The 19,762-nt window shown below is 56.2% G+C and overlaps 2 protein-coding genes across 9 annotated transcripts in view; one reads left to right on the forward strand and one right to left on the reverse strand.

Annotated features, from left to right (window-relative positions):
• Positions 1-4,871: 4,871 nt before the first annotated feature.
• On the forward strand, positions 4,872-7,524 carry FAM98C (family with sequence similarity 98 member C). The gene is made up of 8 exons (XM_029924801.1): positions 4,872-4,982; positions 5,088-5,236; positions 5,316-5,450; positions 5,851-6,056; positions 6,290-6,367; positions 6,459-6,575; positions 6,914-7,081; positions 7,185-7,524. The coding sequence occupies exons 1-8, from the start codon at positions 4,918-4,920 to the stop codon at positions 7,326-7,328; spliced, it is 1,062 nt and encodes a 353-aa protein (XP_029780661.1). The 5' UTR covers positions 4,872-4,917; the 3' UTR covers positions 7,329-7,524.
• The window catches only part of RASGRP4 (RAS guanyl releasing protein 4), a 13,752-nt gene continuing 1,479 nt past the window's right edge, over positions 7,490-19,762 (reverse strand). For 3 of the 8 annotated variants that reach the window (XM_029924795.1, XM_029924797.1, XM_029924796.1), the window contains 17 exons: positions 19,207-19,475; positions 18,292-18,476; positions 17,783-17,888; positions 17,593-17,655; positions 16,606-16,737; positions 16,353-16,506; positions 15,053-15,226; positions 13,692-13,808; positions 12,604-12,879; positions 11,483-11,563; positions 11,298-11,402; positions 11,066-11,184; positions 10,810-10,954; positions 9,996-10,032; positions 9,757-9,891; positions 9,521-9,639; positions 7,490-8,727 (listed from right to left, as the gene is read on the reverse strand). In XM_029924795.1, the coding sequence (XP_029780655.1) occupies positions 8,362-8,727; positions 9,521-9,639; positions 9,757-9,891; positions 9,996-10,032; positions 10,810-10,954; positions 11,066-11,184; positions 11,298-11,402; positions 11,483-11,563; positions 12,604-12,879; positions 13,692-13,808; positions 15,053-15,226; positions 16,353-16,506; positions 16,606-16,737; positions 17,593-17,655; positions 17,783-17,888; positions 18,292-18,373 (2,211 nt within the window). In that variant the 5' untranslated portion in view covers positions 18,374-18,476; positions 19,207-19,475 and the 3' untranslated portion in view covers positions 7,490-8,361. Of the gene's footprint in view, positions 8,819-9,520; positions 9,640-9,756; positions 9,892-9,995; positions 10,033-10,809; positions 10,955-11,065; positions 11,185-11,297; positions 11,403-11,482; positions 11,564-12,603; positions 12,880-13,691; positions 13,809-15,052; positions 15,227-16,352; positions 16,507-16,605; positions 16,738-17,592; positions 17,656-17,782; positions 17,889-18,291; positions 18,477-19,206; positions 19,476-19,762 lie in introns of all 8 variants that reach the window. The other 5 variants (XM_029924793.1, XM_029924798.1, XM_029924794.1 and 2 more) reach the window with 4 other exon arrangements.

Raw genomic sequence — 19,762 nt, forward strand, 5'->3', positions numbered from 1 at the left:
GCTGGGCCGCGCTGGCCGCTCTCTCCCTGGCCGTGCCCTGCCTCTGCTGCTATGCGCCGCTGCGCGCATGCCACTGGGTCGCGGCGCGATGTGGCTGCGCTGGCTGCGGGGGTCGCCACGAGGAGGCGGCGCGGTGAGGACGGCCTGGTGGGTCCAGAAGCTGCACCGAGGACCCAAAATTGAGGGTCCAGGACTCTGGACTCCGTTCGGACCCCAAACCCAAACCTAGGCACACCCGGAACTTGGAGCTTGAGTTTGGATTGAGAGACCCCAGACCCGGAACCTGGACCCCAAATCTAGGACTGAGAGACCCCAGACACAGCTTCGTTGGGATGTCGGTCCAAGAGGTCCCAGGCATCCTGAGTCCTGGTGTCCCCATCCTGCCGCCACCCTCTCCCTGACCTAGACTGAGGAGACTCCAGGCATCCCCAGACTCTACACCTCGGCCAAGCTGGGGAGCATCTGTATCCCTGAGAGATGCAGGGCCCTGAACCCCAACTCCCTGTTCAAATAACCAACCCACACCTATCATACCTGATGCCACGAAACTTTAGATTACAGCCCCGGAGTTAGTCAGGAGTTGCCAAAACCTGACCCTGCCTGCATACAATTACTCCCAGATCTTGAGACCATAGAACCCAGATTCACCCCAAATGGTCCCCGAATGCTCACCTAAAACTTGGGGCACTCACATCCGAGGTGTTCTTGTAGCCCCCCAGGACCCCTGAGACACCAGATTCCTCTTATGATTCCCTGAGTTCTTAGATATGCCCGAACAGACGTTCTCTGACCAAAATGACTTGGGAGACCCATCACAGAGCTTCTCCCATTCTGTCCCCACCCCGCCCCCGCCCCCAAATCCAGATGTCAGAATCCAAGATGCTCTGGGAGCCAAGGATCAAAGACCTCTGTAGACCCCCCCACCCCAGGCCAGTGTTCCCAGGAGCTCTGGATTTCATATATAGGACTCTGAGGTGCCTTGTACTCCCTATGTAGTACTGAAGGCCGCCAACACCTGGGGCCCGAGGCACTGGGCCCAAGTCCTCAGATAACCTTCTTTCCAAACCCCTTAGACTTGGATTTCAAGCCCCATGATAGTCTGGCATCTTTAGTTGCTTTGTATCCACAGATCCCCAATCCCTTAAAGACTAGAAGCCCAGCTCCCAGAAGATGGGATGTTCTTGGCAACCGGACATCTGATCCCTCGGCCCCCCAGCCCCTGAACGACCCCAGAGTGCTTTGGGAGCACTGGTCCCAAGACCCCAAGGTGCCATCGGTCCCCCAATTGAGGGCTCAAGCCTGTAAAACATTGGGATTGTCTCTGCTCAAGACCTTGGTCCCTCCATACCAGAGAAAGAACTGAAGTGCCCCAGGACCATAGCACCTTCAGGTCTCGGATTCCTTTGGACTTGAGCCTAGTAAGCCTGATGTTCTCCAAGACCTGCTGCCCTTGTATCCTGCTATCTCTAAGTCCCTGAAACCCCAAGGTCCCAGACCTCTGAATTCCAGTCTTAAGGGTTGCAGCCCAAGCCCCCAACATCCCACATAACTACCCTTTTACTAGGGTGAAAAACAAACATTTTGAGCCCATGTTTCTGGATTCTGGAACCACCTCAGAGCTCCCCCACTCTCAATTCTAGGACCTAGCATTGCCATAGATGACTGTGCAGGCCGTTCACGAATCAAAAAGACACACCGTCAAGGTGGGGGTGTGGCTGGAATTCACACAGCACTCTGCTGGCTATACTGTGCACAAAGTCACCTTTTAGGCGAGCTATGGATCTACACACACAGAGACACACATGCACACCCATTGCACTCAGCCACAAGCCCAATCTTGAGCCCTAGCCCTAGCCCAAACCTTTTCTGTTCTGCCCTGTTAACTCCTTCCTTTCCATCTCAGAGTTGGGGGGTTGCTTTGTGAAGTTTGAAAGCCTGTTTCATAGCCCTCTGTGGTCCCTCTTCTGGGCAAGGGGGCTGCCACAGTCTCTTTTCTGAGTGGGATGGGACTTCCAGGGTACTCAGATCTGATGGCCTGAATGAGAGGATCGAGGTCTTGGAGCAAGACAATCTCAATGCTCTATGGGCTTGGGACCTGCTTCTGGTCCCAAGCATCTGGAAATGTGCACTTACCCTTCTTCATTACCCAGACTTGGATGGCCTTGTTAGGGGTTCAAGGGATAGGTCAAGGGGGTCAGAGGGCTAGATCCTTCTGTCACTTCCTTTAAATTATTAACTATTTATTACATCCGGAACCTGTGAGATTCAGCTCTCCCAACCAGACCTTGGGATGGGTGAGAGAATAGGGGGATGTCCCTCCCATCCCCACTCTGCCCAGCTCTCATCACTGTCAGACCCACCAGAGCTGAGGGCGGAGGGACCGGGGGGGCTGGGGCAGCCTGGGTCCCCATCCCCCTCTCTGTGCCTCGGTCTCCTCCCTTCCGTGGTGGGCGGGGGGAAGCTCCATTCTTAACCTACCTCGTTTTGGGGAGGGGTGGGACGGGGACCAGAGTGCTGTAAGGTGCTGTGGGATCTGCGGATGAAGCGGTGGGAGCCGGGGAAGGTTCCTTCGGCCCCCACCTCCCGGCACTGCCTCTCCCAGGTCTCCCAGTCCTGCTCCCTGCTAATACCCACCTCTGATCCATGATTCCTCTTCATCACCCCCAAATCAGGGGTGTGTGGAGGGCTGACCCTGGGAGCCAGGAAGACCTCAGACCCTGGAGCCCCCAGGCCCAATTTCCCAGCTGCTTGCCCCTCAGATTGGATGCTTGGCCCCCAGATTTGGGGGAGGCACCCTGACATTTATCTTCCTGATCTCGATTCCAAGCCAGTCTGTGACCTCAATATTGTTATCCGTGCAGGCTGCAGTGGTGGGGGAGGATGGGGGCCAAAGACCTAGCCTTGTCATTGGGGAGGGGGCATGAGATATTCGCTCCAAGAAATGTCTGTGACAAAGTCTCAGCCTGTGTCCTTTATTTGCATTGATGCACCCCATCCACTCACCTCCCTGAACCACCAAGCCAGCCTCCTACCTGGTTCATCCTTTCTCACTTCCTTTAATCCCAGGCAGCCCCTCACATTCAATCCGCCAAGTACATTTATTGAACACCCATTATATGCCAGACCCTGTTCTAGGCACTGAGGGTAAAGCAGTGAACAGAACAGACAAAGATCCTTTCCCACAAGAACTTTATACTGAAGGAGATAGTGATACATTAGAAATCATGTGCGCTGTAGAGAAGGATAAAGCAGAGATGGGGGTACAGTCATTTTTAGCCAGGTGGTCAGGGATGCCTCAGTGATGAGCTGACATTTGAACAAAGCCTGGAAGGAGGTGAGGGAGTCCTGTGGATGTCTGCAGAAAGAGCATTCTAGGCAAAGGGGAACTGTTCCCTGCAAGGCCCTGAGGGAGGAGCATGTCTGATAAGTCTGAGGGACATTAAGGGAGTGAGTTTCCGGAGGGGAGGAAGCAAAGAGGAAGTACTTCAGGGATGAATACAGAGGTGACAGGGCAGATCTGTGGGTTCTTGCACAGCCGTTGCATGGACTTCAGTGTTCACCCTGAGTGTGAAGGCTCCAAGCATGGGAGGGATGTGACCTGACTGAGGTGTTTACACATCCCCTCTGGCTGCCTGTGAGCAAGACACTGGGAGTGGGTGGGCGGGGAGATGGAGAGGAGGCTGCTGTGATGGCCGAGGGGGAGACAACAGGGTACACAAAATCCGGGTGAGGACAGTGGAGGCAGGGAGAAGTGCGCAAGATAATGGATCTATTATGAAGACAGAATCCACCAATTTAAAGAGTTTGCCAAAAAAAAAAAAAAAAAGGACTCGAGGTTGTGATTCCAATGTTCCGACCTGAGCCATCTTTAAGGTTTTATTAAAGTCAAAAAACGGTCCCGAGTACCCAGCCTTGGAGTAGGCAGGAGCATGGAGGATTGTGTTATAATTTTAACAGCAACAACAACAGTAGCAGTCCTAATAGTAGCCCTAGGTTAAGTGATTAGAAGCAAGGACTTTGGAATCAGGCCTGAATTTGAATCCTGGCACCACCACACATCTCTCTGACTTATCCTCTCTGAACGTTGGGTTTCTCCTCCCTAAAATGGATCTGTGATGCTTTAGTATCACACACAAAATATTCAATCTATGTTAGTTATTGAGTACGCCTGTATGTCTACTAAACATTTGCATACACGACTGTCATTTTCACAACTCTAAGAGGTAAGTTTTACCATTATACCAATAGGAAGCAATTTGGCGTGGAGACACAGGTCATGAGTGGTGGAATCAAGCCCTAACCCTAACCCAGGGTGCAGTCTCTTAATCACGACGCTATAGCGCACCTGCTCCCTCTCCAAGGCCTAGGGAGCCAGAGGATGAGGGCCCAACTCCCACATTGTGACCAATGAGGAGGGCTTAACTCTGTTGGGGGTGCGTGTGTGAGGGGGTGAGCCGGGCTTCCTGAGTCCATGACATAATTCCAACCCTCAGTTGGAATGGTGGAAGCAAGTTTCTGCGTTTGGGGCGGAGTTGGGATGACAACACTTGGTCTAGGGTACTTCAAGAACAGAGGGCATCTGAGGGAGGCTGAGAAGAAACCGGTTTCTAAGTTCAGCAATAGCGACACCCGCTGGACTGTCGCGACAGCTGCGATCCTGAATGCACGCGTGGGATTCAGAGAGCTGGGGGCTTTCCTCGGTCCTGACTGGGTAACCCAAAGGGCGGCGCTCTAGGTCTCCGCGCCAGCAGGTCTGGGGGCGGGTCCTACTGCCTCCTGCACCAATCGGAATGCCGAAGGCCCTTAGGGACTGATTGGACGGAGCGGCAACTGGGCGCCGGGCGCGCACGCCGCTCCTGGGGCGGGGCTCTCTCCGGCCGGCAGGGGGCGCGCGCCTGGCGAAGAGGCGACACTTTCATGGAGGGGGCGGAGGCGGAAGCGCGGGAGAGGGTCGCTGTGGCCCGGGACCTGCAGGCCTTAGGGTAAGGGGAACGGGGTGTGGTTGAGAGTGCAGGAAGGGACAGGTTTGCTCTTGGAAATTCCTACTGACCTCCCCACCCTCTCCCGCTGCCTCGGCTCCGCCACAGGTATGAGGGTTTCTCGGGGGCGACGTCGCTGGGCACTTCGTGTCCAGACTTCAGGGCGCTGTGCGCGCGGCTGGCGGCGGAGCTGGCCACTCTGGGCACCCTGGAGCGGAAGCGGGAGGAGAGCGCGGAGGTGCTGAGGGCCGGCGATGGTACGTGTGGAGCGGAAGGCCCGGAGGGGTGGGGCTGCGGAGGCTGCCGCCGCGCCCTGACGTGTCCCGCCTCCTGCAGGCCCCTGCGCTGAGGAGGAATTCCTGCGACAGTTGGCCGACCTGCTGCGGGAGTTGCATTGCCCGGACCGCGCGCTCTGCGGCGGAGACTGCGCGGCCGCGCTGCGGGAGCCGGGCGCGTGCTTACGCCTGCTGCGTGAGCCGGGGGCTGGCCCGGGATGCGGAAGTGGGCGAGGCTACAACCTCTAGAGGGGCGGGCTCAGCAAGTTGGGGTGGAGCCAGGGTCCCCCTCAGGGGGCGTGGTCAGAATTGAGGCGTTTGAAAGGGTTGGAGGTAGGTGGGGTTAGAAATTTGAAGGGGAAGACTTGAAGTTCTGGTGGGTTGGGTTTGCTGTAGAGGGCCTGGTATTTCCGATGTGGGCCGGGTTCGAAGTCTGAGCAGGGGGAGTGGGTGGAGCTTATCCTGGAGGTGGAGCCAGGGTTCTAGGTGGGCGGAACTAGAAGGCCTGAGTATTTTGAAGCAAATAGGACTTTCTGACCCCAGTAGGTGGGGTGGCAGCCCTCCTTGATTGCACTTCGCTTTTTTCCTTCTTTTAGGCTTTCTCTGCTCGGAGCTCCAGGCTGCCCGCCTCCTCCGTCTGTACCCGCGGCTGGATCCCAACCCCGCACCGCTCTGCGGGGTAGGGGCAGAGGTGGGAGCTGACGTGGTCCAGGAACTGGTTCTTACCTTCCAGGCTCTGGGGCTGCCCAGACCTACGCCTGGGACCGCCGCCAGCCGGCAGCTGTGGGAGTTGCATGACAAGGTAGAGAGCTGGGGCTTCCGCACCGGGGCACCCCACTTTCCTTGTAGGGGGGAGTTCTTTCTCCAAAAGCAGTTCTGGCAGGAGTGCCCCAACCACGGGGATATTTTTCTAGAGCAGTGACCACCATTCTTGATTGCGACGTCTGGGTCCTCAAGACCATGGGGAACTCGAATCCACGGGGAGTACATCTGGTTTCTGTCTAGTCAACCTCAGACTCCTCCTTCTCCCGTCAGATCTCTGAGCTGCTGCCTTCCCTGCCCCCAGGGTTCCTGCAGCCTCTTCTCAGCAGCCCGCTGGACGCACCCAGATGGGTAAGACTGTGTATGGCTGTATGCCAACAGCATCCTCACCCAGAGATGAGAGTCAGGGGGACCCCTGGTATGACTGAGACCTTTTCCCCAGGAGGCATTGGAGTCTCTGTGCCAAAGGCTGAGAGATCAGTACTGCTGCCGCCGCTGCCTGCTTCTCAAGCGCCTGGACCTCACAACATCTGCTTTCCACTGGAGTGATCGGGCAGAGGTGTGGCCACAGGGCCTTGGCCAGAGCAGGGAGGCCCAGTTGAGGGGGCTGGTCACTATTGGGAGGAGAGATGGAGGCCAGGAATATCCCCTTATAGCAGGTTTTTAGATTCTTGTAAGGTACAGGATTCTAGAATGTTAGGGTCTCCAGGGCATTGTAGAATCTAGAGGCCCAGAACATTCTAGAATTCCCAGCTCTGAGCTGGGAGTGTCTTTGGGAACAATACATAGCTCTTGTTTAGAGGTGCGGCCCTGAGTCGAGAACAAGATGCTTCAAAGATGACCGATCCCACCTGAGGAGGGCCCTTGGGCACCTTCTCCATCCCCTCCCCTCCCCAGGCCCAAGGTGAAGCCATGAAGGCAGTGCTGATCCCGATTCGAGAAGCTCTGACCCCAGAATCAGATGTCTCCATCGCACATGTCCTGGCTGCCCGAGCGGACCTGTCTCGTCTTGTCCCAGCCACCAGCAAGGCTGCCCGCCGAGGGACCTGCTGTGCCATCAACAAGGTGGGAGTGGGGAGGGGCCCCAGCATCCTTGGCCTTCACACTTGGCTCTCTGGTTCCCTTGTTCATTTTTCTTCCCCGAAACTCAAGTCTGATCAACTCTCAGGTGCTGATGGGCAACGTGCCGGACCGAGGGGGCCGTCCCAATGAGCTGGAGGCCCCCATGCCCACCTGGCAGAGCAGACGGGAGGATGGAGGTGGGCGTAAGGCAGGCCGCCAGAGCTGGGGTCGCAAGAAGAAGAAGAAGTAAAGGGGAGCCGGTGGTTGGATGGGGAGGGGGTCCTCTCTGCCAGTCCTTGCGGAGTTGCTTGGAGAGTTTCTCTTGGCATCTGGCTCCCAGGCCCCACATCCCCTGTTCCTAAGGTCCCGGATGTCCTTCCCTCACCCACCGCTCAACAACAAGCACCATGATCTCTGGAAAATAAATTTAATTTATGACAGCTATAGGACCTGTTTCTGTGTTCAGGATTGAGGTGCTCAGGATTGAGAAGGGGTAGGGGCGTCTGTGTCCCCTGGGTCTCAACAGATCCCTGTTGCTCTGACCCTCATAGTCCTTTGGTCTTTAGCAACACATCGTTCCCATCCTGTGGGCATGGGGAGGGTGACAAGCGGGCATTGGACAAACAGTTCTCAGGTGCCTGCCATGTGCCAGCCCTGTTCTAGGCACCAGGAAGACAGCAGTGAAAAGTATAGATTATAAGAACCTCTGTTGTCCTGGAGTTGTCATCTCTGGCGAAGAGGAGCAAACATTCAGCAAGATACACAGGTAAAAAAGTGTCGTGTGTCAGATGGGTAAGGGACTTTGGGAAGAAACAAAGCAGGAAGGCAGCAGCAGGACTGGGGGTGGACTGCAACTTCGAGTATGGTCAGAGGGGCCCTCACCGAGAAGGTGACATTTGAGTTAAGGCCCAAAGAGAGAGCCATGTGGGCCTCTGGAAGAGCATTCCAGGCAGGGAGAACAGCCAGTGCAAAGGCCCTGAGGTAAGAGTATTTTCGGCACGTTCAGGGACCCTAGGGTTCAGTGTATCTGAAGCAGGACGAGTAAGGGACGAGTGGTGGTAGGTGAGGTCAAAGGTGATGGAAATAGACTGTGGGAACTGGGCCGCAGTGAGGACTCCGGCTTTGCCCCTGAGCAAGACGGAGGCACGGAAGGGCTCTGGGCAGGGGAGGGACTCGGGTGTCCATGCGCTCCCTGTTCCATCTCTAGCCTTCTCTCCTGTCTCTTGGAGTCCCAGAGTTAGGAACTCTGCCCAGCCTATCCCCTCCCATCCTGACCTGTGCTGTCAGTGTGGCACATCGGTAAGGAGCTTCTGTTTTGGAGGCAGACAGAAGACCAGGGTTCGAGTCCTGCCTCCAACACTTAGAAGCTCTGCCATCTTGGAGAGCAGCTTAACCTCCCCGGGCCTCAGTTTCCCCGTCTGTAAAATGGAGATGAAAGGGCTTGGTGAGATGATGCTTAAGTCCAAACGTGCAGCATGAAACCGCACAGACACTACGTGCAGGAAGATAGAGTACAGCTTGTAGGCACTCTCATGCCAAAGAAGAAAACTTCCGAAGATCACGAACTCTTTGCTGACGGGGGTGTGGATGCAAAGGAGGCGACGCCTTTGGAGGTCCCCTGGAGGCCGAATAACAGGACTTGGGACTGGCTGTGGGGGCGGTGAGAGAGGTCAGACCCAAGCAGGGACTTGGAATTCAGCTTGGAGGACTGGGCGGGCGAGGCCCTCGTTCGAGGGGCACCTGGAAGGAGGAGGACGGGCGATGTGGGGAGTGCGTGGTGGGCGGGAGACGCTGCGAGGAGACTTCTGCCTCGTGGATGGATGAACGCTCCCATGAATGTTCTTTCTTTTCTTTCTTTTTTAAAAACTCAATCTGAAGGTCTCTACCTTCGAAGAGTAACACTTACTGCACTGACATGAATTATAGCTCCTCATGTGTTTAGCCTTATCCTTGTCATTTTGTTTTGTTTTCTTTTTTTTCTCCTCAAAAATTCTTCTTCTGTTCTACTAGTGCCTAGCCCCTCCTCCCACCCCACCGGATTGAAGATTTTCTTTTTCTATCAACATTAGCGGGGTGCCCAGGTGGCTCAGCCGGTTAAGTGTCCGACTTCGGCTCAGGTCATGATCTCGGACGCCGCTGAGTCCAAGCCCTGCGTTAAGCTCTGTGCTGACAGCTCAGAGCCTGGAGCCGCTTCGGATTCTGTGTCTCCCTCTCTCTCTGCCCCTCCCCTGCTCACACTCTGTCTGTCTCTGAAAAATGAATAAACTTAAAAAAAGAAAAACATTAGAAATTAACCAGTGTCTATACTCTCCTGCCCAAGCAATTGAGGACTCTTGCACCTTTTTCCTTTGCTATGCTTTTCCATATCTGCCTGGAGTCCCCCAAGCAAATGGCCTGGTCTCCCCTGTATCCATCTGGTGGTAGGGGGCAGTCCCTCCTCACCGTCTCTGGTTCTGGTTCCCAGGAAGGGTGTGGGGGCTCTGTCTGAGTCCAAGCATGGCAAACGTGGTACCCAGTCTCCGGCTCCAGGGATAGTGTATAGGAGAGATTGTCCTCCGTGCCTGTGTATAGGGTGATGGGTGAGGGGGGTGTGGGTACGACAGGAAGGGCCTCATGACCGTAAAGTTCATCCCCATCCATCAGGTCCCCTTCCAGGACTGCCACGCCCTGGGTCTTACCACAGCTGGCGTGGGGAGCTGGTGTGGGTGGGCCAGGGGCTCCTGGGGGGCTCACATCGCCCTTGGCCCCTGGCCTCTTCTTACACTCCACCTTCACACGGTCTCTGCAGTGTTTGTGGCAACACAGCCCGCAGTCTGGGGCAAGGTCAGCAGTCAGTGGCCAGAGGCCCAGCCTGGACTCCCCAGTCGCCCAGACTGTAGGTGCTGGAAGCCCTCCCCACCACTGATGCCTCACTCACCCTGACAGCGGTAGCCTTGCTTGGTGACGCCCCAGAGCTGGGAAGAGAAAGCAGAATTGGTTACCTGAATGAGGGGAGAGGGCTGTGGATGGGGGTGGGGTCGGTCTCTGAAAGCGTGGAGACCATGCAGTTGGGGAAAGGCTAGAGGCTTAAGTGGGGATCTGGGGATTAAAGGGATTTGGAGGTTACTGCCAGTCTGGGGAGTCATCGAGGCTATTAGAATTAAGTAAAATCTGGAACGAATGAAATGTAAATTCTATGGGCAGGGATTGGACCTCCTGTTCCCTGCTTGAGCCCGCCTCCGCAGCCCTCAAGTCTAGAACTGCCTGGCACACAGGAGGTACTCACTAAATGTTTAGCGAATGAAAAACAGGTTTGGAAAAGTAATCCAAGGTATGTGAATTGGTTTTGGTTTGGAGACTGAGCCATCTGTCCATTATCCAGAATTTGAAGATACCTTCAGTTGGAAAATTATCCAGCGTTTTAATTATCTGGACCCTAAAGACTTGGAAATTGATTCTGTTTGGAGATAACCTACCCAGGTTTGTAGATTATCTAAAGTTTTAGAAGTCCACGGTTTGGCAGTGACTCACAACGGAGATCCGCTGGGATTTGGGTCTAGACTCCGGGTATCCGTGTTTAGGGCTTATATGAGATGTGGGGATTCTTTGAGCCTGGGGGATTTTCTAGAACTTGGGGACTGTGAGCCCTCCAGGGCAGGGCTGGCCTTTTGAGCCCAGGCCACGAGGAGTTAGGGCTTGGGACTCTTTAGGGGAGATGGGCACGGAGAGCGAGAGAGGGGCAGGGTGCTCACGAAGCCGCTGCAGCTGTCACAGAAGGTGGGCTTGCGGAAGGTGACTTCTCGGAAGCTGTGCAGGAAGGCCAGGCCCAGCTTGGAGCAGATGGCGCTGGCCCGGAGCAAGTAGGCCGTCAGCTCTTCCCGGGTGAAGGAGCCATTCCTAGGGACAGGGACTGTACCTCAGCCTGACGGGCTCCCTTCTCCCAGACTCAGGAGTCCTGGCAAACCCAACCTCCTCACCTTCGGGGGACGTGCGATCGGGAGTACTTACCCCTGGCGGGGCGGTGGGTGGAGGCCATGGCAGGCGAAGGGGAAGTTGCCCGAGAATCGCTCAAAGTCCTCCTGGGAAATGGTTCCTCGGCCTTCAGGGTCGTAATTCTTGAACACAGACTTCAGAGGAGCGTGGGGAGGGGAGGGTAAGGCCAAACCGTGGTCCTCACAGTCTTAGGTCTGGTCCGCCGTGTCGGGACTGCACATACCTTCCTTCCCGGCCCCCTGCTTACCTCCACCAGCTGCTCCACGTGCTGACCCAGGGTGACCCTGTCGGGCTTGGGCGTCACGCCAGGGGCCCACTCCACCACCAGGGGCGCTTTGAAGGGGGAGGGTGGCTGGGGCAGGGACAGAGGGGCACAGTTAAGTCAGTGCATGGGCTCGGGCTGGTGGCCAGGGATCGGGGGTCAGTTCTCACCAGACTCTTGGGGCAGCGGGGCTCCCGGGCGTATGAAAGCTCATAGATCTCATCCTCCGTGTAGAAGAGATCCAGGGAAAGCTGGGGGTGGGCAGGGCATTACAGACCCTCATCTCCATACCCCTGCCTTCGGCCTGCACCCTGCCTGGACCCCCACTCTCATCCTCTTCCCCAAGCCCCTCTTCTCTGGGGACTCCTAGGGTCCTCCCTCCCACCGAGCCACCATTTAGTCTCCACACCCCTGTCCCCTAGTCCAGAAATGCCATCTTCTCACTGAGGCCTTTTTGGGTCCTTTTTAAAATTGTAAAACCCTGTCACTTTCCCTGCTGGTTCCTGCAGCATCGCACGAATCCTCCGAAAGACCATATGATTTGCTCACTTAACTTTGTTTGATTGGCTGTCTCTCCCCTACTGGGAAGCCAGGGATAGCATTTCGTCTGTTTGTTTTCTGATGTGCTCACTGCTGTGAGCCTAAGTGCCTAAAGTAGTGTCTGGCTCACAGCAGGTGCTCAATAAATATTTGGTCTTGATAGTCTCCTAGAATCAGCAAAGCTTGGGGCCCTGGGCGCCACCACCTCAGGGCAAGGCCAGCTTCACAGGCGGGCCCCACGCTTAGAAGGGCCTCCACTTCGTTTAATGCCCTGCTGTCATCGTCTTGAAATTCTTAAGAATTCTCAACAAGGAGCCCCGCATTTTCACTTAGCACTGGGCCCTGCAAATTATGTAGCTGGTCCTGTCGTAGGGTCTGCAAATCAGTCTTAGACTGCATGGCCTTCAGAATCCCACTCTCTTCATTTGTAGCTGCTGGGTGGGTGGGGGGATATATATATTGTTATTTATATAAATTGAATAGAGCTAGAATCCCACACTCTCGGTCTCAGGATGTAGGATGGTGGTGAGCACGTTAACACACAGGTTCTGAGGCTGACCTGCCTGGGTTCAAATCCACTTTTTACTGCTGTGGGACACTAGGCAAGTGACTTCACCTTGTGGACCTCAGTTTCCCAATCTGCAGAATGGGCACGACAAGGGTGCAGCCCCTCTTGCACCCAGGACCCTAAGCCTCTGTACCCTCCGGGTACCCAGCCTAGGCAGGGCAGGGGCAGGGCGGGGCGGCTCACCGTGAGCAGATGCAGCAGGTCCTCGTTGGCAGTGCAGGGCGGGTGCTGCCTCTGAAGGGCTGCCAGCTCCTGCAGCCGCAGGTAGAGGCTGTTGAGTTTGGGTAGGTGCAGGCGGCCGTCGGGCAACCTGTCGGGCTGGGCCTCGTGCAGGGACACCAGGTCTTTGAGGTGCACGCCCAGTACTGGCAGCCGGAAGCCCGTGCAGCCAGCCCAGGTGCGGCGGTACCGGGCATAGTTGTTGTGGGCAGCAAGGAGCTCAGACAGCTCTAGCAGGGCCTATGGGGGAGGGGTGTATAATGTGGGGCGGGGGGGGGGGCATGTTATTTGGGAGACCATTTCTGCTCCCTTAGCCACCGGCCTGAGTTCCAGACCCCCCAGGGAGGTTCAGTGGCATTTTGGACAGCTCCCTGAGACCTCTCCATGTCCCACATTGGCCTCAGCATCCCCCAAAACTGCTTTTCCTTTTGGGTCCCTATCTCAGAAAGCTCCATACCCTCCATTCCCCAGCCTACAGTGCATTTTCCCCAAAATCAAAATCTGATCATGGGTGCTGTCATCATTACCAAACCTTCCCTAGCTCCCAATTGCCCTCTGGATAAAGCCCAGACACCTTAGTTCAGCTTGCAAGTCTTAATGGGGTCCCATACCCTGGGCATCTCCAGTCTAATTTCCTACCAGATCCTGACTTCAGCCACACACTAGACTCATGAGTAACTCTCCCCATGCACTTCCCAGGACACGTCTGACCCATGCTCCTCCCCTGGGTGGCCTAACTTTGGTGTCCTTAGGGGGATCATTTCACTCCCTGCCTGGACTGCAAGTTCTCTGCGACCATCTCTCTTATGTGTCTTCAGTCCTGCTCAGGACTGGAAGCGCAGAGTAGAGACGGTTCAGCATGATGCGTGCATGGTTGAGGAGGGAGGAAGAAAGGCAGAGGAGGACTGAGTCTGGGGAATCTGTCGGATTTCGAGGAGCAAGGTCTCTGGGTGGCACCAGGTCCCCTGGGTGGAAGGAGGGGACTGGGCACAAGTGTGGGGTGGTTCAGGATCACTGACAACTGGAACCCTGGGAGAATAGTGGAGGCTCACCTTGGTGCTGTCAGGGCTCAGGTGAGCATGGGAGTCCTTGAGTCTGGAGATGGCACTGTGACACAGGCCCCCTGTGACCGCCATCAGTGTGTTGAAATTCTGTAGCTGGTGAAGCCTCTAGGAAGGAAGGGTGGGTGATGCAGAGATGGTGGATATCACATGGAGGACAGGGAGAATGCGGGTTCCCGCGACAGCATTCTGGTTGAGCTGGGGTGTCAGGCATGTGGGTATGGACCAGTGTGGGCAACAGGTGCGATGTGTCAGGCAGGAGTGGGCCGCAAGCAGGTATATGGGCATTAGGGTCAAGCAGATGACAGACTGATGTGCGGTCAGAGAACAGTGTGGCGGGAGGGGGCAGTCAGGCAAGTGTGAGGAGTTGGGCAGGTTTGGGGACTAGACAGGTGTGGGGGATTCAGATGGATGTCAGGGTGCCGGGCACCTGGGGGTCAGACAGGAAGACAAGACGGCCTGGGCTCTGGGCAGGAATTAGGAACTGGGCAGAGGTGAATGGGGACAGAGTGAAATGGAAGGGTCAGAAGGACCTGAGAGACAAGTGTGGGGTCAGCCGGGCATCGGGAGCAACTGGCTCATCCTCCTCTTTTTCAAGTTTGCCGGCCAAGGTCGCTGTGGGGAGGGGGCGGGGAGCAGGGAGGAGTGCAAGGCACTCAGACGGAGGGGGCCCAGTGCAGACTCTAGAACCTCCAGGTGTCCGGGCCGGACAGGCGGACAGGCGAAGTAATGTGTCGGAAGACGTGAGAGGCAAGGAGAGGAAAGGCGTGGTCTTCGAGGAAGTACGCCAGGAGGCGTGGCCACGTGGGGGAAGGAGGCTTCCCTTTTCTCCAGAAAGGAGAGAAGGTATCTATTTAGGGAAGGGGAAGAGAGGGGTTGTGACACAGTGGGGCTGGGCCAAGGGCAGACCTGACGTGATGGGGAGGGAAGTATGCAGGCTGGGGCCTAGTAACTGAGGGGAGGGTGACGCAAACGTGGGGACATGAAAGAGACGCTTTCACTGGCCTGTGGACAGAATATTCGGGCATGGGACTTGGGAGACTGGGCAAGGGGGTGACGTCGTCAACGACTACGTCTAGGCTCAAGGAAGGAGGTGCCGAGGCGAGTTCGCCCTGGTCCTATCAAGGCCGGGAAAGAATTGCAGCCCCAGTCCGGGTTTAGAACCTCGGTACTGGGGCCTCGGGGGCGGAGTCAGGGTGGGTGTGATGCCGGGGCGGGCCCAGGAAGCGGATGACGCCACCACCCGCGCGGGTCAGTCTTGACCCAGGACCTGGCGGCTGGAATGCGAGGGAGGTGAGGGGGTCAAGTAACTGCGGGCGGTGGTTCCCTCAGTCCCCGGGGGCGGGTCTCACCTGTGCCACGTGGATGAACTTGTCCAACACCTGCGCTCGCTGTGCCGGCCCCGGACGGCTCAGCACCATGACCTGCACCCAGCGCGACACGCTGTTGCTGAGACGTACGGATCCCTCCAGGGCCGGGCAGCCCCGCACGGAGCCCTGCAAAACGTAGCCCCGAAGATCCTGGGGCTGGGGGTGAGGTGGGCATCAGGGTGGGCAGTGGCGCCGCGGCCTTGCCCTCACACGCCCATCCTCCCTAGCAGCTGCGACCTCTGAGGCCCTAGTCTGGCTGTCACATGTCCTTGATGTCACCGTGGCCCTCTCCCTCTGAAGAGAAATATTTAAATAAAGTCAGGCACTGTTCTCAGCCCTTTGTTTATATTAACTAATTAACTCCTCACATCAACTCTACGAAGTGAATACCATAATATACTATTCACATTTTAGAGATGAGGCCGTCGAGGCACAGAGAGGATAATTTGCCCAGGGTGACACAGGCGAGGGCCAGGGTGGGAACCCAGTCTACTGCTCCTACTTGTGTACCTGCTTGGTGGACAGCGGAAGGAAGACTGGCAAAGAGAACATGAACGCAATTTCTATGTGTTCTGCTCAAGGGGTCAACATTCCATGCCCACATGTACTGTACAGGTGTGTGTGCGCGAACAATCTGGAAATTTCCAGATGAAGGAACTGGTGGTGACCTTCCCTTGAAATGGCGATGGCAATACCTAATACTCACATATACTTATATATAGGTTGAAGCATATGAAATTACCATTTGGATAGGTAAAACAGGGCAAAATATGGCAATTTCACATGGTTCTACCAGATAGCTTTCCCTTTAGACCGGGCGACCGGGCACCGATCCCAGGAGGCAGGAACCGTGAAATCCCCCTTTTTACAGAAATGGAACCAAAGCATATGGAACTTACATGCTTCCCAAATAAATGAATAATTAATAAAAGACTTTGAGCCCTTACTATGTGCCAGGCATTGGGACAAGCATTTTTAAGTGGACGTTTTAATTGAATTCCCCCAACCATCCAATGAGGTATTGGGACCTCCATCTTTCATGAAAAGTGGGAGTCCCAGAGAGGCTGAGAAACGACTTCAAAGTTACACAGATACAGAGGGGCTGCTGGATTTGAACCCAGCGGTTCCGTCCTCAGCCAGCTTAAGTCGTCTGACTGAACCTTTTGCGGCCACCATTGTGAGAGTCGGAGGTCCCTGCCCACAGCCTGGGCGTGGGCCTCTGAGCCTCGCCCAGCGCCACCCCCCTCCAAGCGCTCTCCAGCTGGGGGCAGGGGGTCCTCACCGTGATGGCCTGGAAGGACCGGAACTCCAGGTAAGTCAGGTGCTGAGCCAGCTCCCCCGTCTCCAGGTGGTCGAAGAGCAAGGACACTTTGCGCTTTTTGCCGAGGCCTGGGCTGCTCAGAGGGGGCGGGGGGCCAGGGCCACCGGGACTCAGGCTGGGGGCAAAGGGGGGCAGGGTATTGGACAGGTTCGGGGTGGAGGTGTGCGGGTGAGGGGAGAGGCGGCAGAATGGGGGTGGGGAGCGGCTGACTCACAGGCTAGAGGAGTCTCCCAGGCTCCTCTGGGCAGAGTTGCCCTCCTGCGCCACGGTGGCCCAGAAGCGACCTATAACTTCATCTAACTGAGGCTCTTGATGCACTGTCTCAGGGTGTTGGGTCAGCCAGTACCTGAGAGGGTTTAGAGATGAGGCTGGGGGGCACCTGGGTGGCTCAGGCAGCTGAGCGTCCAGCTTCGGCTCAGGTCCTGATCTCACAGTTCATGGGTTCGAGTCCCGTGTCGGGTTCTGTGCTGACAGCTAGCTCAGAGCCTAGAGCCTGCTTCAGATTCTGTGTCTCCCTCTTTCTCCGACCCTCCCCTGCTCTCGCTGTCTTTCTCTCTCTCTCTCTCAAAAATAAATAAAACATTAAAAAAAATTTTAGAGATGAGGGTGGGGTCAGGGTGAGGAAGGTCTGCAAAAGAGGTCTCTTGGGCGGAGGAATCTCTAGGTGCTGGGCTCGAGGTCTCTGGAAGGTCAGGGTTTGGAGAGGCACCATAGGGCTGTCTCTAGGAGTAGGACTGGGGGCCTCTTAACACGGGCTGGGGGATCAGTGGACAATAAATTGGGAGGATCTCTTGGAGGTGGAATTGCTAGGATGTACGATAGTGGAGGAGGGTCAGGAACTGAACTGGGGGCCTCTGGGGAGTGAAATTTGGGGAGAACAAGGGGAGCGGTTCTTAAAAGCTAGGCTGATGTATCTGAGACGTGGGGGCTTGGGGGGATCAGAGTTAGAGGTCTCTGGGCATCAGCTGGGAGAGGGTCTCTAGGACCTGGTAATGGGCCTCAAAGAGGTGAAGGTTCAAAGGGGCAGAGCTGGGAGGGTCTTAGGAACCAAACCAGGAGTGTCTCAGAAGTGGTATTTGGGGGAGCAGGGCTTGGATCAGTGGGGAATTGGGCTGGAGAATCCCTGGGAGGTGTTTTTTTGGGGGAAGGAAGACTGTAGGGGTCCTGGGTCATGGGGGTAGAGTTCTTGACCCAGCCCTACCTGACCAGGTGACAGATCTGCAGCCGCTTCAGCTCCTGTGTGTTCCCTGTGGCCTCCTGGTACTTGAGTTCTGGTCAAGGCTCTGATATCCAGCATCCCAGACCTGCCTGTTCACCCGGTCCCCATCTGCCAGCCTTGCCCGTCTCCACCCTGTGCCCTCCCTGTGTTGCTCACGGCCGGGGGAGGATATAAGGTCAGCAGACGGGTAGCGAGGTGGGTGGAGGGCAGCACCCAGCTGTGCATGGCCAGTACCATGTTGAGAATGTGGTCCCCGCGGCGCAGGCTGCCAGCTGAGTCTGGGGGCAAGAGAAGGGGACTCTGTCAGCGTGGCCCCCCGGCCAGTGACTGCAAGCCGGTTCAGCCTCCCGGCTCTGCCTGTGAATTCCCGCATGAACTAGGGCAAGCGACTTAGCCTCCTTAGGGCCTCTCAGTTTCCTGGTCTGTGCTGTGCATAGATGGCCCAGGACAGCACCTGGCAAGTTGTGTCATAGGTGGAAATAGCATCAGACCTCCTCTCTTCCTCCACATCTCGGGAAAAAGACATGCACGTGTTTCTCTTACCCCTAATGTAGTTGTTGAAATTCATTCCACACACCCTTGCTCCCCTTTGATGCTCCCCCCCAAAACTGAGGCCTAGAGAGAGGTGGGTGTTTTACCACCTTAGGGTCAGGGGGGCTGGCCAGGGAAGGGGACACTCACCGAAGGACTGAATGCATTTCTCCAGCAGCTCATCTTCGCTGCAGCCGCCCTCATTCAGCATGCCCAGAGCCATGGAAGCCATGACCTTGCTGATTTCCCGGGGGCTGGGGCACGTCTTGTGGCGCCGGGCCTGTCGGGGCCGGCCCCGCCCCCCTGTCTTTGCTGGGCATTCCTGGTGGGACTTCCTGTGGGCAAACCCCCCAGGGAATCATGGGAACCCTGTCCTTTGGGCAGACCCTTGGAATTCTTCTTGACCCTAAAGACCTAAGGCATTATGGGAGAAGCTCCCCAAAGGCAAAACCCCAGGCGAAGCCTCCTGACCTACCGTGGACTCATGGGAGAAAACCCCTGCAATGTTCCAGATAACTGGAGCTTTCTCTTACAGGTAAACTCTATGGAGTACTCCTGCGCCCTCCAGGGGAATCAGGAGAAAAGACTCTCAAGACCACCCCGAGCCCCCAGGACATCATGAGAGAAGACCCCCAGGATTACTACGGACCCTACAGAGAATCACAAGAACCCTTCCTCCAGGCATGGGCCCCAATTCCCCTTAACTATACAGTCCCAAGGCATTATGGAGAGACTTCCTGTTGGCCGACTTCTGGGAGGACTCCTGACCTCCCAGAGAATCATGGGAACCTGTCCTCCCCGGGTTCTGCCTTCAGGGAGGCTCCTCCGAACTCCTCCGAATTGTCCTTTGCTCTACAGCGCTGCCCCCCCCCCCCACCAACCCTCAGGAACGCAGCAGACCCTGAGAGCAGACCCTGAGATCCCGTCTGTCATTCCTTACCTGGCTGGACCCCCCACTAAGTGGCACCCCCTCCTCCAAGACAGTACTTTGGTAGGACCTGAGTCTTAGCCACCAGCCTGGGGCCCTTGATTCAGAGAGAAGATTCAGGTGCACAGTGGCCTCACCAGGGCTCCTCAGAGCTGGGCAGGGTCCCTGGGGCTGAGGCAGCTTCAAGGAAAGTTTAAAAATAACCCTCGCTCTGCCTTGTGCCTCCCTGAGGCTCGTGTTCCAGTTGGGGAAAGAGGGTAATGGAGAGCCAAGGGGTGGCGGAGGAAGGAGGCAGCAGAATCCAGGGTGGCATGGCCTTGACTTTCACAAAGCGGTGTTAGAGAAATTTATGTTGGCTGTGTGACTCTGTGCTAGTCACTTCATTTCTCGGGGCTTCGGTTTCCTCCTGTGAAAAAGGAGAGTCATCCTGGGACCTTCCTGAGGAATGTATTATGATCATTCAATGCCTTGCTCTTGGGAAGTGCTGAATAAGGGACTTAGTTCACTCAGGCCGTTAGGTGGCCAGAGATGGGAAAGTTGAACTTGAGATACAGAGAACGTGATGGGGCAAACCAGAAGCCAGGCCTGGGGTACGGGGTGAAAGCAGAAATTGTCAGACCCTCGTAACAAAGGCACTGCCATGGCATCATAAGGGGCCAGGGAATCAGTACTGAACGTTGTTGAGCTGGTATT

The sequence above is a fragment of the Suricata suricatta genome, chromosome 16 (assembly GCF_006229205.1).
Source record: "Suricata suricatta isolate VVHF042 chromosome 16, meerkat_22Aug2017_6uvM2_HiC, whole genome shotgun sequence".
In the NCBI taxonomy this organism is placed as follows: domain Eukaryota; kingdom Metazoa; phylum Chordata; class Mammalia; order Carnivora; family Herpestidae; genus Suricata; species Suricata suricatta.